This window comes from Pteronotus mesoamericanus, unplaced genomic scaffold (assembly GCF_021234165.1).
Source record: "Pteronotus mesoamericanus isolate MK-2021 breed Mesoamerican mustached bat unplaced genomic scaffold, CSHL_Meso_final contig_100, whole genome shotgun sequence".
Taxonomy (NCBI): Eukaryota; Metazoa; Chordata; class Mammalia; order Chiroptera; family Mormoopidae; genus Pteronotus; species Pteronotus mesoamericanus.
Genome location: NW_026554999.1, coordinates 17,531,650 through 17,547,658, shown reverse-complemented (window position 1 = coordinate 17,547,658; position 16,009 = coordinate 17,531,650). Strand labels below are relative to the sequence as shown.

The 16,009-nt window shown below is 36.9% G+C and overlaps 1 protein-coding gene across 8 annotated transcripts in view; it reads right to left on the bottom strand.

Moving 5' to 3' along the window:
* Window positions 1-16,009, bottom strand: part of NEO1 (neogenin 1) — a 273,818-nt gene that overhangs the window by 178,982 nt on the left and 78,827 nt on the right. For all 8 annotated transcript variants that reach the window (XM_054564206.1, XM_054564642.1, XM_054564241.1 and 5 more), the window contains exons 2-3: window positions 9,038-9,355; window positions 3,482-3,757 (exon numbers count right to left, since the gene is read on the bottom strand). In XM_054564206.1, the coding sequence (XP_054420181.1) occupies window positions 3,482-3,757; window positions 9,038-9,355 (594 nt within the window). The remainder of the gene's footprint in view (window positions 1-3,481; window positions 3,758-9,037; window positions 9,356-16,009) is intronic.

Here is a 16,009-nt window from a genome sequence, read left to right as displayed (position 1 = left end):
TCAAAAACTGTTTTGACAGTGGAAAAAACATCTCAATAGGTGTAGTGCATCAAATGGAGAGCAGTTTGAAGGTAACTGAAAGTTTAAACATGTAAGAACACATTTTTTATAAATAAATTCCATTTTTGGGTGGTTCCTTCTTATATAGTTGATAATATTATAAAAACTATCTATGGTGCCCGGTGGGTACTGAGAATATAAGCAGGAGAACTTTGTAAAGTATATGATTGTCTAATCCCTATGCTATACATCTGAAACTAATACAAAATAATACTGAATTAAACCGTAATTGAAAATAAAATAAATATACTGCCCTTTACAGAGGGAAAAACAGTAGAATGTCAGCAATGTACTGTGGGCTACTAACATTTCAACCAAAAATAAATTATCTGTTATCTATTAATCATCACAAAAAAAAGTTCTGGGTTTTTTAATGCTTATCTAAAAAATAAACTTATTTCACATCTTACTATTATTAATGTATTGTATGTTACAAATTGGTAGTTAGAAAATAGTCATGGGGATGTAAACTACAGCATAGGGAATATAGTCAGTAATATTGTAATATGTATGTTGCCATGTAGATACTGGAAATATCGGGGTAACACTTTGTAAAGTATATGATTATCTAACCATTATGATGTACACCTAAAATTAATACAAAATAATATTGAACGTCAGCCGTAATTGAAAACTAATAATAAAAATTTTTTTTTAAAAAAAAGAAGACTGCGCTGTACAAGCACAGCTCTCCTAAGTCAACAAAACATTAAGTACTTTGTTTTTGTTGCAGATAACAAGTGGTAGCTCATCCTTTGGCACTGAGAATCTCATATTCCTTGGTTCCAGTTTAGAGGATTTGCTTGACTGTTTCCCTGGGTATAAAGTAAAACTGAACTCTGCCACATAAAGGCAAGTCAAGTAGTAGTCTGGAAGATATCACTATCTGACAATAGTTCTCTTTTTTTAACCTTGAATTATTTAGCTAGATTTAAATGAATTTTGATAGAAACAAACAAATCTGAATAATATTTCCTAGCCTCTATGTGCCAGTTACCATTCTTGGCCTAAGACAAAATTCCTTCTCCTCTTTGAATTTACATTCTAACAGGGGGAGAAACAACAAAATAAAAGATGCAGTATGTCAGAGGTGGTATGTTCTGAAATAAAATGAAGGGGAAAGGAGAAGGCACCAGGGTTAAAGGTGGGGAGGCAGGAATGGAAGATTGTTTTAATCACTGGTCAAGAACAGGCTTACTTGATAAAGTCATATTTGAGCAGAAAGGTAAGAGAGTGAGTCAGGCAGATATCTGAGGGAAGAGGATTAAAAAAAATGACAAGCAGAAAGACCCAAAAGCAAGATCATGTTTAGAGTATTTTTTTACTTAAATATTTTATTGTTTATGCTATTACAGTTGTCTCAATTTGTTCCCCCTCCACGCAGCCCATCCCCCACTTCCACAGTCAATGCCTACACCTTGTCAATGTCCGCGGGTCAAGCATACATGTTCTTTGGTTACTCCCTTCTCCCTCTTTCATCAGTCCCCACCTTCTTCCTCCCCTCTTACAGCTGTCAGTCTGTTCCATGTTTCCATGCCTCTGGTTCTATTTTGCTTATTAGTTTATTTTGTTCATTAGATTCCTCTTACAGGTGAGATCGTATGGTATTTGTCTTTCATTGACTGGCTCATTTCACTTAGCTTAATAGTCTCCAGTTCTTCCATGCTGTTGCAAAAGGTAAGAATTCCTTCTTTTTTACTGCTGTGTAGTATTCCACTGTATAAGTGCACCAGTTTTTCGATCCACTCATATACTGATGGACACTTCAGACTGTTTCCAAATCTTGGTTATTGTAAATAGTGCTGCTATGAACACTGGGGTGCCTATATTCCTTTGAATTGATGTTTCAGGATTCTTAAGCTATATTCCCAGTAGTGGAATTACTGGGTCAAAAGGCAGTTCCATTTTTAGTTTTTGGAAGAAATTCCACACTGTTTTCCACAGTGGCTGCACCAGTCTGCATTCCCCCCAACAGTGCACTAGGGTTCCCTTTTCTCCACAGCCTGAGCAGCACTTGTTGGCCATTAATGATGGCCATTCTGACTAGTGTGGGGTGATATCTCATTGTGTAGAAGTGTCTGCTGGAGTCCTTTACCAATTTTTTTATTGGACTGTTTTTTTTCCCTGGTGTTCAGTCATGAAAGTACTTAATATTTTTTGGAGATTAAACCCTTATCCAATGTATTGTTGGCAAATATATTCTCCCATACAGTGGGTTCCCTTTTCACTTTGATGGTGGAGTGTTTTAGAAATGTAAGGTGGCCACAATCACAGAGTGAGGAAGAGAAAAGTATAAAATGGAAGAAGAGAGATGGGGGAGGGAGGTGGCATGAATTTTACACATAAAGCCTTACAGGCAAAGGATGTTTAACATTTATTCTGAAATGGAGAACCACTATGAGGTTCTGAGCAAAGATGTGACATGATCTAATACACATTTTAAAAGATAACTGTGGCTGCTAAGCTGAGAATACATTGGGATAAGAATGACACGGGTAAAGATGATGATGACAAAGAAAGACACTGCATTGTAAAATATCAGTTCAAGAACCATCAGGAGCACCATCAAGAATCACTGCTCATCATCATATTAGACTCACTTTGCAAGCCAATCCACAGGCTAAAAATGAGCTTATGAAGTCATCATGTATAAAAACTGTCCACACAATGTAGGGATGGTCCAATTATATTAATAAGCTCACATAAAATAAGAAATGTGGAAAGAATCGGGAACCTAGCAGTGGGAATAGAAGCTGAAAAGTCACGAAACATTAAGAGGGTAGACTATGATGAGCTACAGGAGAGAAAATAATGAGTAAGAAGTCGCATAGTTAAGAAAAGATACATGAAACAGAATATGAGGAAAGTTGGTAGGAGCACAGAGAATGAGAAGTCACAAAGAGAAGGAAAGATGGAAAGAGGAGCTGGGTTTCATTAAAATGGGGAGCATTACAAAGATTCAGGAACTCTTGCTTACCAGTGTTTCGAGAGCTGCTGCAGTAACCACTCTGCTCGTCTCTTGTAGGAACTAGCCTGAATGAGTCTCTAATTCTTACAAGTAAAAAGACCTAACTATAAAAAGTATTCTATTATAGGGAAGTAACAGAACTCAAACATGTATCCTGTTGTGGGTAAGCCTGACCAAAAAAGCACAGAGCAATGTTTCTTTGGTCAAAAAGAATATAACAGACACTGAATATACATTATTGCTTGCTAAATTTTTCCTGAAAAATGCATTAACTAAAATACAAATACATCTCATATGTTTTCTTCTTTGTCCTCCTTAGAAGAAACTGATACTCCTTATGCCAATACTAATATGTCACATACATATTGAACAATGTTTATTAAAAAATTCTACCAGAACAAATTTTACCCATCAAAAAACATAAAACCGTTAGTCTTGGTAATAAATGAATACCTGGAAGAACTTTTAAATCAGCTTCATCACTGTACTTTGGTGGTCCACCACTTTCAACTATGCAGCGATAAAGTCCCCCATCTCCTTCAGTCGCGTTACTGATAACCAGTGTTCCACTTGGAAGTTTGATGACTCTGTTATCCAGAAGAAGAGGCTCCCTGTTCCGTTCCCATCTAACAAACGGGACCAAATCTGCATTAACTTCACAATTCAGAACTGCACTGTTCCCAGCATAAACTGAAGAAGATGTTGGTTGGCTGGCAAATCTTGGAAGACCTGGACAATAAAGGAAAAGAAATAAAATTTAGTTAAACATTACTTTAAAATGTAGTCATGGGGACCAGAAGCAAGTGAGCCCATGTGACCACATGTATGATGGAACCAGGGTCAAGAAGGAGGTTCATGAGTCAGGAAATTGGCTATATACAGGATTACAAATCAAACTAGTAAATGCACCAAGGATACTTGGAGTCAGATTCTTCACAGTCAGAGAAGGATGACACAAATACAGAAAAACAGAAGAGCTGGAGGAATCTCATAGTATTGGGCTAGAGCAGAGGTATCAGTGTAAACTTATGGTTTTATATAACTATAGATATACAAATATAAATAGATGTATTTTTCATATACATGTATGTTCACTTGTTCAGAGTCCAGAATCAATGTCACTCCAGTGGCAATGAGTATATATGGCGAGTCAATCTTGATTTCTAAACCATTATCCAGCACAAGAAACCAATGTTTCCTGGAGAAATGGCTAATTCTAGGATTGGAATTGGGAAAGTACAAGGTGAGCCTGGAATGTCTTGTGACAGAAAGGAAGGAAGTATTCAAAGAACAGTATGAATGAATCAAAAGGATACAAAAGTCAGATTAAGGGAAGTTTTTCCTTTGGCTAAATCTGGGATGATGAATCATAAATGGATGCTAAAGCTGGTAGGTAAAAGTTGGATAAGAAATAGGAGAGTTATAGAGTATCAAATTATCTCTTCCCAAAACTAATAAAAGTACGAACTACTTATTAACAGTGGAGAAACATAACATAGACTACCTTAACTAAAAATAAAAGTTAACATCACCAGTAATGGAACATAATATGCTTCCTGATGTGATGCACCAAGAACAGAGCATTGCTATGATACTCCTTCTCAAAGATACAAAACGTGAATCTATTCATAGAGGAAAATCAGAACACCCAAAATGAGACAAGGAAAAAGAAGAACGGTTTGAAATTGAAAGAGCCTAAAGAGATAACTAACTACTAAGAAAAACATGTAATCCTGAATCAGAAAGGAAAGGAAGGGGAGGAAGATGGGGAATAAGTTTCTGCTTTTGTGTTTTTCTTTTTCTTTCTTTCTTTTTTTTTTTTTTGCTATTAAAAACAAGATAAGTAGTGAAATCCAAATGGCATCCATGGATGAAATGATAGTATTAAGGTTAATTTCCTGAAATTGATGGATTGTTATCTAGGAGAATGTCCTTATTTTTAGAAAATATACACAGAAGTATTTAGATACCCTCTGCAGTTTACTCTTAATAGTTCAGAAACATTTTATTTGGGTATGTGCATATTTGGAGGGGTGTGATAAGGCAGATATGGTGAAATGTTAACAATCAAGTAATCTGAGTGAAGACTATATAGGATTTTTTGGTTTCATTCTTGCGATGATTCCCCATGTTTGAAATTGCTTAGAAATAAAATATTAACCAAAAAATGCCATCATAAATACTCTATACATGCCACAGAATGCAACGGTTGAGAGTGTGAGTTCTGGAGTCACGTCATCTGCATTTGAATCCCAGCTCCAGCACTTCATTCATGACTGTGTAATGTTGGTAAGTTACTTCACCTCTAAGCCTCAGTTTCTTCATTAGTAAAATGAGAACAGTTAACAGGCCTCAGAGTTGTTAAAAAGGTGAAACACTTAATACTTAAAAAAATTCATGTATAGCCAGCATACTGCCTGGCACATAAATACTCAACAAATATAGCTACTATTATTAAAATTAATATCTAAGAAGTGACTCTGACATCCTCAGAACACAACAAAATGTTTCTTTTAAGAATAACAAACAAATCATTAGAAACAACTACTTTATGATGGTTAATTAGTCCATACGTATGTATACACATTTACAGGTTATTCAGCTGTGCTACAAATTATTTTATTTTTTTGTTTCAAAGGGATTTTTGAAGAAAAGAAATAAAGATAAAATTAACAAAATATATGCTTTTTAGAAACCAGAAAATTAAAAGAAAGGAAATAACAAAAACAAACACAGACACTAACAAAGGGGATAAAAGGAATCTGGAATAAAACCAAGAGCTAGTTCTATTTATTAAAAAGTCAAAAAATACTTCCTACTTAAGTCTCATTAAAATGAGTAATTTTAAAAAACATAAACCCCACAACAACATCTGGGGGGTCAGCAGACAGAAATTTCGAAAAGGTTCTGAACAGAGAAAGCAGACGTAGGAACTAATAACTGACATCAAGGCAGAAAATGCTGCAGCTTCCCTGCTCAAAGCAGGAGGCCAGTTTGTCTTGCTGCCTCAGAAGAATTGTAGGAGAAAAGAGAGTTGGAGTGGGGCTGCCAAGAAAAGATTAACGATGTCTATATTCAGACCACCCAACGCCTCATCTTTCAGCTCAAAACACTCACAGTCAGGGTACTGCCCAGGCAGTAAAACAAAATTTTCTGCTGTGGAGAAATGAGACAGCCCAGAGAAAAAGACCCCTCATATTTAATTCTATGACCTATCTACACAGTGTTCTTTCAGAAATTCCTCTTCTTGCTTGACTGGCCAGGATCAGTTTCTATCGCTTGCAATCAAAGACCTTTAACCAACAGTCTTTTAGGATGGCAATTTGGCTGCATCCTTTAAAAAAAAAGTTTTATTGAGATACATTTTATCCAGCATAAAGGTTACCACCTAAAGTACACAATTCAATGGTTTTAGTATATGCACCCAGTTCTGCAACAATCACCATAATCTAATTTTAGAACATTTTCATCATACCCCGCCCCCGCAAAAACCTAGTACTCCCTTGCAGTCATTCCCCATTTCTACTCTCTCTCTACCCTCTATATCCTTATCTTCCCTCATTCTCAGCCCTAGAAAACCACCAATCTTTCTTTTGGCTATCTCTACTTGCCTATTCTGGATTTCACATATGTGAAATCATAAAATGTGTAGTGTTTGGTGACTGGCTTCTTTAAGTAAGCATAATGTTTTTAAGACATCTGTATTGCAGTATATATCAGAACTTCATTTCTCTTTATTGCCAAATACTATTCCACATATGAATATACCACATTTTGGTTATCTACTCTTCACTTGATAGACATGGTCACTGTTTCCACTTTCTGGCTATCATTAACAATGCTGCTATGAACATTCATGTACGAATTGTTGTGTGAACATCTCTTTTCATATCTCTTGGGTATCAAGATACCTAGAAATGGAACTGCTCAGTCATATGGTAACTCTATGGTTAATATTTTGAGGAAATGTGAAATGGTTCACTGCTACCTTTTTGAATCTCACACACACACACACACACACACACACACACACACACATACACACACACACAGTATACCCTATGATACAGCAATTAGCAGAATTACTATGTCTAGTAATCTATTCCACAGAAATAAAGATTTGTACAAGGTTGTTCATTATAGTATTGCCTACAACCTCAGTCTTTATCTATGTAACTGTTCATCAAAAAGGGGATCTTTAGATAATTCACGGTATATCTAAAAATGAATATGATGTAACTACTAACAAGAACTTCTATACATCTCTTAGCATAGATATTACTTCCCCAATACCCAGGCCAAAGAATTTATCATCTTGTATTAAAAGTGACTGTTCACTTAAACATTAGGTCAAAAAATGTTTCCTGAAAGATGCAAAAGTTAAAAGGAAAAATGGAAAACCTAGCAGAAAAGAAGAAAGAGAGGAAAAGGTGGAGGACAGCATTATTAGGCAGTGCGGAAGCCATGAGCAAAAGCCAGAGGCAGAGAAGGAAAGGGGACTGAAAACATTCAGCACTGCCAAAACTTAAACTGTGGGATGGTGGTGATGGGGGGAGAGGGCAGAATGAAGTGATAAGAAATAGAGCTGGAGAAGTGAAGGCCAGATCATGAAAGGACCGAAGAGGCCCCAAAGAGTTAGGATATTAACCTCACGCTGTTACTGGAGAGTCACTGATGGGTGAAAAACAGAGCTCATCACCACAGTGTGGGGATGGACTGGAGGAGGAAAAGGATGAGGCGGCAGACAGTGACAAGGCTGTGGTGAGGGATGATGCGCAGCCTCAGGAAGGAGAAAGTGAATGAAGTACAGAGAAACTGGGAAGCCAGAGTCCACTGGATTTGGTGATTGGATGTGGGCTACAGCTGAAAGGAAGCAGTTCTGATATATACTACAAAAATAATAAAGTTTAAGAACATAAATGATAAACAAGAGCTGACCTAAGTGACATTACAGGGGCAGTCACGATGTTAACTTATTTATCAACAAGTTGGAGAAAGCCTGGCAAATAGATTTTAAAAATAAGAAGAAAAGATAGATTGTCTCAAGAACTGACTTTTCAAAAAATTTTTCCATCCTCAAATCTGTAATTATGGAATAACTACAGTAACCTTACATCATATTCAAGTACGACTTTGAGTATTTTGCTCCAAAGAGGAAAGGAGCCATCATACTCTGAATGAATGAGCAAATACACCCTGGAGTCAGCACAAGATGGGGAGCCATGACCTGAGGTGGGAACGAGATGTGAAACTAGTCTCAGCTGTATTTTTTTCACATGTTAGCATTTCACCTAGGTGACTGACTATAAAGATAAGACTTAAAGATAATACAATTTTCATATAATGTGAAACTTAACAAAAACCAAGTATTTGATCTGTAACAGGCAAAGAAACCCTGATTTGAGAAATTCCAGTGTCTACCACAAAACAGGCATGACCTGTGTAGGAACCACATCTTACTCTTCTAAGGTCTTGATTTTTCTTACATTTTCCATCATTCTTCAAATGAGAATGCTCTAAAGTAAATGCTTCTTTCCTTAAAACTTTCTGTTCTTCACCTTAACGTATATAGCCTACAGAGTTTTAAATAATTTATCCAATTAAATGTCTTTTCCTTGGTTAAGGCATGATTCTGGCTATACTTTCAGTTTTATAAAGCCATACTAAATGGTTATGCTGAATAGGATAAAAATTAGCAACTAAGGTGACTCAATTTTCCTACACATCTTCCTCTGCCATTCCCAAGTTACAAAGGAAATAAAGAACTGGTTCAGGACTTCTAATAGCAACCTTAAGCCATCTAAATCATTTGAAAGTGGGGAAATGCTATAGCTTATTCCCTACAGTACTGAGCAAGTCCTACATAGCACATGGTCAATTGATACTTGTTAAGTAAATGTATCATCTGCTGTTACCAGTTAAATGAAAAGTCTAGGATAATACTGTTTTATTAAAATTTACCATTTATAAAACTTTGAAAATACAAATAAGTTACTTAACAAAACTTACCTGCTACTGTGAGCTTGGCTGTTCTACTGACAATAGTTCCAAGACTATCAACAGTGGCCACACACTGATAATAGCCTTCATCAGGTTTATTGTGTTTCGAATGCACCACGTTGCTGATAAATAAAGACCCATCTGAGAGAAGCTGGCGACGATCATCTGATACTAAGTTTAAAAATGTTCCATCTTTTTTCCATTCAATTTTTGGAGAAGGCTCTGAATAGGCTGAACAGTTTAATACAACAGAAGAGCCTCTAATTGACAGTGTATCCATTGGCTCCACCAGAAAATAAAATGGAGTGAATGTTCGAATGCTGGGTCCTACAAAAATAACAAAGAAAAAGAACAAAGTTATCCAAAACTTTCTTCTATTATTTCTGTAAAAAAAATACATATTATGTCCAAAAATTATTTATAAATAGTTATGCTTTTCAGGTATGATACATAAATAGTTATTTTACTATGAATATCTAATAAATAAAATTTATTTTTTACTAGGAGATCGAAATTTGACCCATTTAGAAGAATATTAGAGGAATGATCCACAGTGGTGCCAGAGAAGCTGAATGTTACACTCCTCTCCTTCTACATCCAAACTGAAATTACAACTAAACTTTAGAACAATCAAACTGAATAACCAACTGAAGACTAGCTGGACAGAAGTCTTACAGCCAAGGATTTACAGAAGAAGCCACACCAAGACTGGTAGGAAAGGCAGGGTTTCAAAAAGGGCTGACCATTTCAGCTGCAAAAGTCGCCCGTGAGGAGTGAGGTGTCTCAACCCCATGCCGGGTTCCCCAGCCCAGAGTACCAGAGCACCACAGCTGCAAAGAGGAGCCCACGTAACATATGGCTGTGAAAATCAGCAGGGATTACATATGGCTGTGAAAATCAGCAGGGATTATGTCCACCAAGGGAAGATAGGACTCTGCTAGAAACCCAAGTACCCTCTTAAGAGAACCAGGGCAATAATTCTTGTTCACAGCCACTCACACTGGGTTTCAGCAGAAGGATGGCGGATTGGGCAGATTAGAGTCCTACCAGGAGAGACTGGGTTGTGTGACTCCAGGGAGAGAGCTGATGGGACAGCCGCAGGGTCCTTGTGCTGAGTCCCTCTCCCACACTGCCTACAGATTCCGTCTTTCCTGGATCTAGCACTCTTACACAGCACTAACCTGGGGATATCCACTGACCCCACACTTCTGACTCCCTGTCATCCTGCACTGCCAAGTTCACACCCTGCAGAAGAGTCAGCTGGCTGTGGCCTATGGTGAAGACTTTCTTGAAAGACTCTTGAGGAGGCCCAGGCAGACTAGAAGAGAGGTTGAGTTGTATGGGTCTAAAGCAGGGTGCCTTTTCTCCTTGCACGTCTGATGGATGTCACTGTTCTTATGCAAAACCCTCCCTTCACATGACTAAATCTTGATCTTTTGGTGCCTGATGAATTCTGCTGCCCTCACCCAAGTAACTCCAAGACCCTGCCCACCACAAAGGTCCATGGGCAACCAATGGGTGGTGGCTGGCCTTGGTATATCCTGAGACTTTTGCTGAGTGGCCTCAGATCCAGCAATTGTATCAAAGTTAAATCTGTTATCAATCTAGTGAATATCACACTCACTCATACCTGGTGGCTCACTGAGACCTACCTCTCACAATTCACATACCACCAGAGGCCCTTTCAGTGACTGAGCCTAATGGGCAGCCAGCAAACGAAGGCTAATCTGAGTGCCTTGGCCTTCTGCTGACCTCCCCCAGGCTCTGTGCTGGTGGAAGAAAACCTTTGTATGCAGTTTGGTCCCTTTTATGCACACCCAGGCCCAGCCGAGGCTGCCACAAACTGCAGACTGCATTATAGCTCCAAACAGGTGGCCCAGGGCAAGTTGCAATCAGTGCCTGGCACTGACCTGCACCTGAGGCCCTCCCCAGAGTTTTCAGGACCAAACACCCACTGGTAGGCTTCAGACCACATCAGAGCATGATCCAATTAACTCTGCAAGCGGTATACATAAAGATCTCAGCAGGTGCCAGGCACTGCTGGGGCCAAGTCCATTTTGTGAGGTCAGCCCCTGTACAGAAGCTTGTACAAAGCGGTAGGAGTCAATCCTCACAGTCAGCCAGCCCAGGACAAACTATACCAAAGAATAAGCCAAGAGCAATCAAGACTAAAACTACAACAGGAGCACTCACATAACCCACACAAAAGACATTTCTGGAGCATTGTGCTTGTGTGAACAGAGAGACTGCACCACTGAGGACCACTGGACACTTACTACGTAAGGTCTCCATACCAAGACTGGAAAGCATAGCAGATCTACCTAATATACAAAAACTAATTCAGAGAGGCAGATAAAATGGGGAGACAAACGAACATATTGCAAATAAAAAAAGAAAAGATAAATCTCCAGAAAAAATATCTAATTAAAACTGGCAAGCAATATACCAGACACAGAGTTAAAAACAATGGTTATAAGGATGCTCAAGAAGCATAGGCAAAGAATAGATGAACTCAGTGAGAACAGAAACAAGGAGATAGTACCCATAAAAAATTATATAAATAAACCTTAAAAAAGAGCAAGAAATAAAGAACACAATTATCTGAAATGAAGAACTCACTAGAATGAATAAACAGCAGGTTAGATGAAACGGAGGATCAAATCAACGATTTGGAAGACAAGATAGCAGAAAACACCCAATCAGGGCAGCAAAAAGAAAAGGAATTTTAAAAAATGAGGAAAGTCTAAGGGCCTCTGGGACAACAGGAACCATTACAACATATGCCTAACAGGGGTACCAAAAGGAAAAGACAGAGCAAGAGATTGAGTACCTATAATTACTGAAATAATTACTGAAAACTACACTAACCTGGTAAAGAAGAAAGACACAAGTCCAGGAAACACAGGAAATCCTAAACAAGATGAACCCAAAGAGGCCACACCAAGACACATCATATTTAAAATAGCAAAGGTTAAAGGTAAAGAGGAAAAAAGAAAAGCTTAAAAACAACAAGAAAAGAGTTACCTACAAAGGGAGCTCTCATAAGAATGTCAGCTGATTTCTCAACAAAAACATTTTATGCCAGAAAGGACCTGCATCAAAAATTTCAAGTGATGGAAGCCAAGAACATATGATTAAGATTATTCTACCCGGTAAAGCCATCATTTAAAATTTTAGGAGAAATAAAGAGCTTCCCAGACAATAAAAAGCTAAAGGAGTTCATCACCAACAAACCAGTATTGCAAGAACCATTAAAGGGACTTCTTGAAAAAGAAGAAAGAGGAGAAGGAGGAAGGAGGGAAGAAGAGGGGAGGGAAGGAACATAATTATAAAGAATAAAATGGCAATAAACACATACCTATCAATAATCACCTTAAATGAAAATTAAATGGTCCAATCAAAGTACCTATAGGGTAGCTTCATGTATTAAAAAAACACACACACTAAAAACAAGACTCATATATATGCTGACTACAAAAGTGAACCTCACAGCAAAAGATAAAGGACTGGAAAAGATATTTCATACAAAGGGAAATGAAGAAGAAGCTGGCATAGCAAAACCTATAACAGACAGAACAGACTTTAAAACAAAGGCTATATAATAAGAGAGAAAGGAGGTGATACATAATGATAAAGGAATAAATCCAAGAGGATTGTTGCAAGAGGATAAACCTTGCAAACATTTATGCACACAACATAAAAGAATCTAAGTATATAAAGTAAATGTTGATGAATATAAAGGGAGAAATCAACAATAATACAGTCATAGCAGGGGATTTTATCTCCCCCTTGACATCAACAGATAAATCTTCCAGACAGAAAATCAACAAGGACACAGTGGCCTTAAATGAAACACTAGACTAGAAAGATTTAATTGATTATCTTCAGAGCACTTCTCCTCAAAGCAGCATTATATACATTCTTGTCAAGTGCATCACATGAAGCATTTTCCAGGACAGACCACACGTTAGGACACAAAACAAGTCTCAATAAATTTAAGAAGACTGAATCATTTCAAGCATCTTCTTTGACCACAATAGTATGAAACTACAAATCAATTACAAGAAAAAGAACTGAACACAAAAACAAATGGAGACTAAATCACATGTTACTAAACAATGAATGGGTTAACAATGAGATCAGGAATAAACAAACAGATAACCTAAGACAAGTGAAAATAGAACCAAAATAAAAATACAAAAAAAATAAATAAATCCAAGATCTGATTCTTTGAAATAGTAAACAAAATTGAAAAATTTTTATCTAGAGTTATCAAGAATAAGAGAGAACACCCAAATAAATAAAATCAGAAATGAAAGAGAAGTAACAACAGCAAAGAAATACACCAAAAAAATTATATGACAATATTACAACTACATGCCAATAAAGTGAACAATCTGGAAGGAAAGGATAAATTTGAATAAATATACAATCATCCAAAACTTTCAAAATCATAAAGTAACAGAAAATCTGAACAGACTGATTATAACTAACCAAACTGAAACCATAATAAAAAATTCCCAAGAAACAGAAGTCCTGGACCCAGCAGTGTCACAGATTAATTTTACCAAATATTCAGAGAACACCTATCCTTCTCAAACTATTCACAAAAAAACAGGAGGAGGAAAGACTCCCAAGCTCATTCTACAAGGCCAGCATTATCCTGACTGCAAAACCAGGTAAGGACATTACAAAGAAAGAAGGCAACATGCCTGATGAACATACATGCAAAAGTCTTCAACAAAATATTAATAAACCAAATTCAGCAATACATTAAAAAAAATCATACACAATGATCAAGTGAGACTTAATACTGGGATACAAGAATGGTTCAACATCTGTAAATCCATTAACATGATAAAGAAAAGCATGATAAACCATATAAACAAAACAAAAGCTAAAAATCTTATTATATCAATAGATGCAGAAATTGCATTTTACAAAATCCAACACCCATTTATGATAACAACTCTCAGCAAAACAGGAAGAGGGAACATATCCTCAACATAATGAAGACAATATAAGCAAACCCACAACCAATATCATACTCAACAAGGCAGGATAAAAACATTTCCCTTAAGATCAGGAGCAAGACAGAGATATCCACTTTCTCCACTCTTATTCAACAACAAAGCTGGAGGTATCACACCACTTAATATCAAATTATACTACAAGGCTAGAGTAATCAAAACAGCATGGTACTGGCATAAAAACAGGCATAGAGACCAATGGACCAGAACAGAGAGCCCAGAAATAAACCTGCGCCTATGTGGCAATTAATCTATGACAGAGAAGGCAAGTACATTCAATGAGCTAAAGACAGTCTATTCAATAAATCGTGTTGGGAAACCTGGACAGATACATGCAAAAAAAAAAGAAAAAAAAAAAGGAAAGAAACTAGACCACCTTCTTACATCATATATAAGAATAAACTCAAAATACATTAAAGACTTAAATGTAAGACTCAAAACCTTAAAACACCCAGAAGAAAACATAGGCAATAAAATCTCTGCCATTTCTCTTAGCAGTGTTTTTTCTGATCGATCTCCTCAGGCAAGAGAAACAAAAATAAACAAACAAACAAACCAATGGGACTACATCAATCTAAACAATTTTTGCTCAGCAGAGGAAACTATCAACAAAACAAAAAGACAACCTACTGATCAGGAGAACGTATCTGCGAATGATACATCCGATAAGGGGTTAATATCCAAAATTTATAAAGAACTCATACAACTCAACACCAAAAAACGAACAGTGCAATTAAAAAATGGGCAGAGGACCTGAACAGACACTCCTCCAAAGAGGACGTACAGATGGCCAATAGACATATGAAAAGATGATCAACAGCACTAGCCACCAGAGAAATGCAAATATTAAAACCACTATGAGATATCCCTTCACGCCTGTCAGAACGGCTACCATCAATAAACCCACAAACAACAGATGATGGCAAGGATGTGGAGAAAAGGGAACCCTAGTGCACTGTTGAGGGGTATGCAGACTGGTGCACCCACTATGGAAAACAGCATGGAGGGTGGGTCCTCAAAAAATTATAAATGGAACTACCTTATGATCCAGTGATTCCACTACTGAGTATGTATCTAAGGAAACCCCAAACACTAATTTAAAACAATGTATGCACCCCTATGTTCAGTGCAGCATTATTTACAATAGCCAAGATATGTAATGAACCCAAGTGTACATCAACAGTTGAGTGAATAATAAAGTGGTGGTACATATACATACAATGGATCTTACTTGGACATCAGAAAGGATGAAATCTTACCACTGGTCGACAGCATGCATGGACCTAGACGGCATTATGCTAAGTGAAGTCAGTCAGAGAAAGAAAAATACCATATATTTCATTTGTATGTGGAATCTAAAGAACCACATAAACAAAGACTCAAAATTGAAACAGACTCATAGAGAGGAGACTGAAGGTTGTTAGAGGGGAGGGGGTTTGGGGGACTGGGTAAAAAAGGTGAAGGAACTGATTAAGTACAGATGGGTAGTTACAAATGGTCACAGGGATCTCAAGTGCAGCATAGGGAATACAGTTGATAATATTGTAATTACTATGTTGTCAGGTGGGTACTGGGAATATCAGGGGAAAAACTTTATAAAGTATATGATTATCTTACCACTATGCTATACATCTGAAACTAATACAAAGTAAAATTGAGGGAAAAAAGACAACATTAGAAAAAAATTCTCTGGTAGCTCAAAATCAAACTTTGTTAGATAATACAAAGATCTAATAAAGTTTTATCTCAACCTCTACAATAGAATTTATAAATATTTAACATTATTATATTCAACGTGAAATTTCTTATGGCACATTAAAGAGGCAGACAATTGAAATGGTTTTCTGTTAAAAAGATTTTTCTTTTTTATGCTTACTGGCTCCATTTCTTTTATAAATTCACTATACATACACTGTCCATCCTATTAACTTAAAAGCAATCTTTGGGCTAC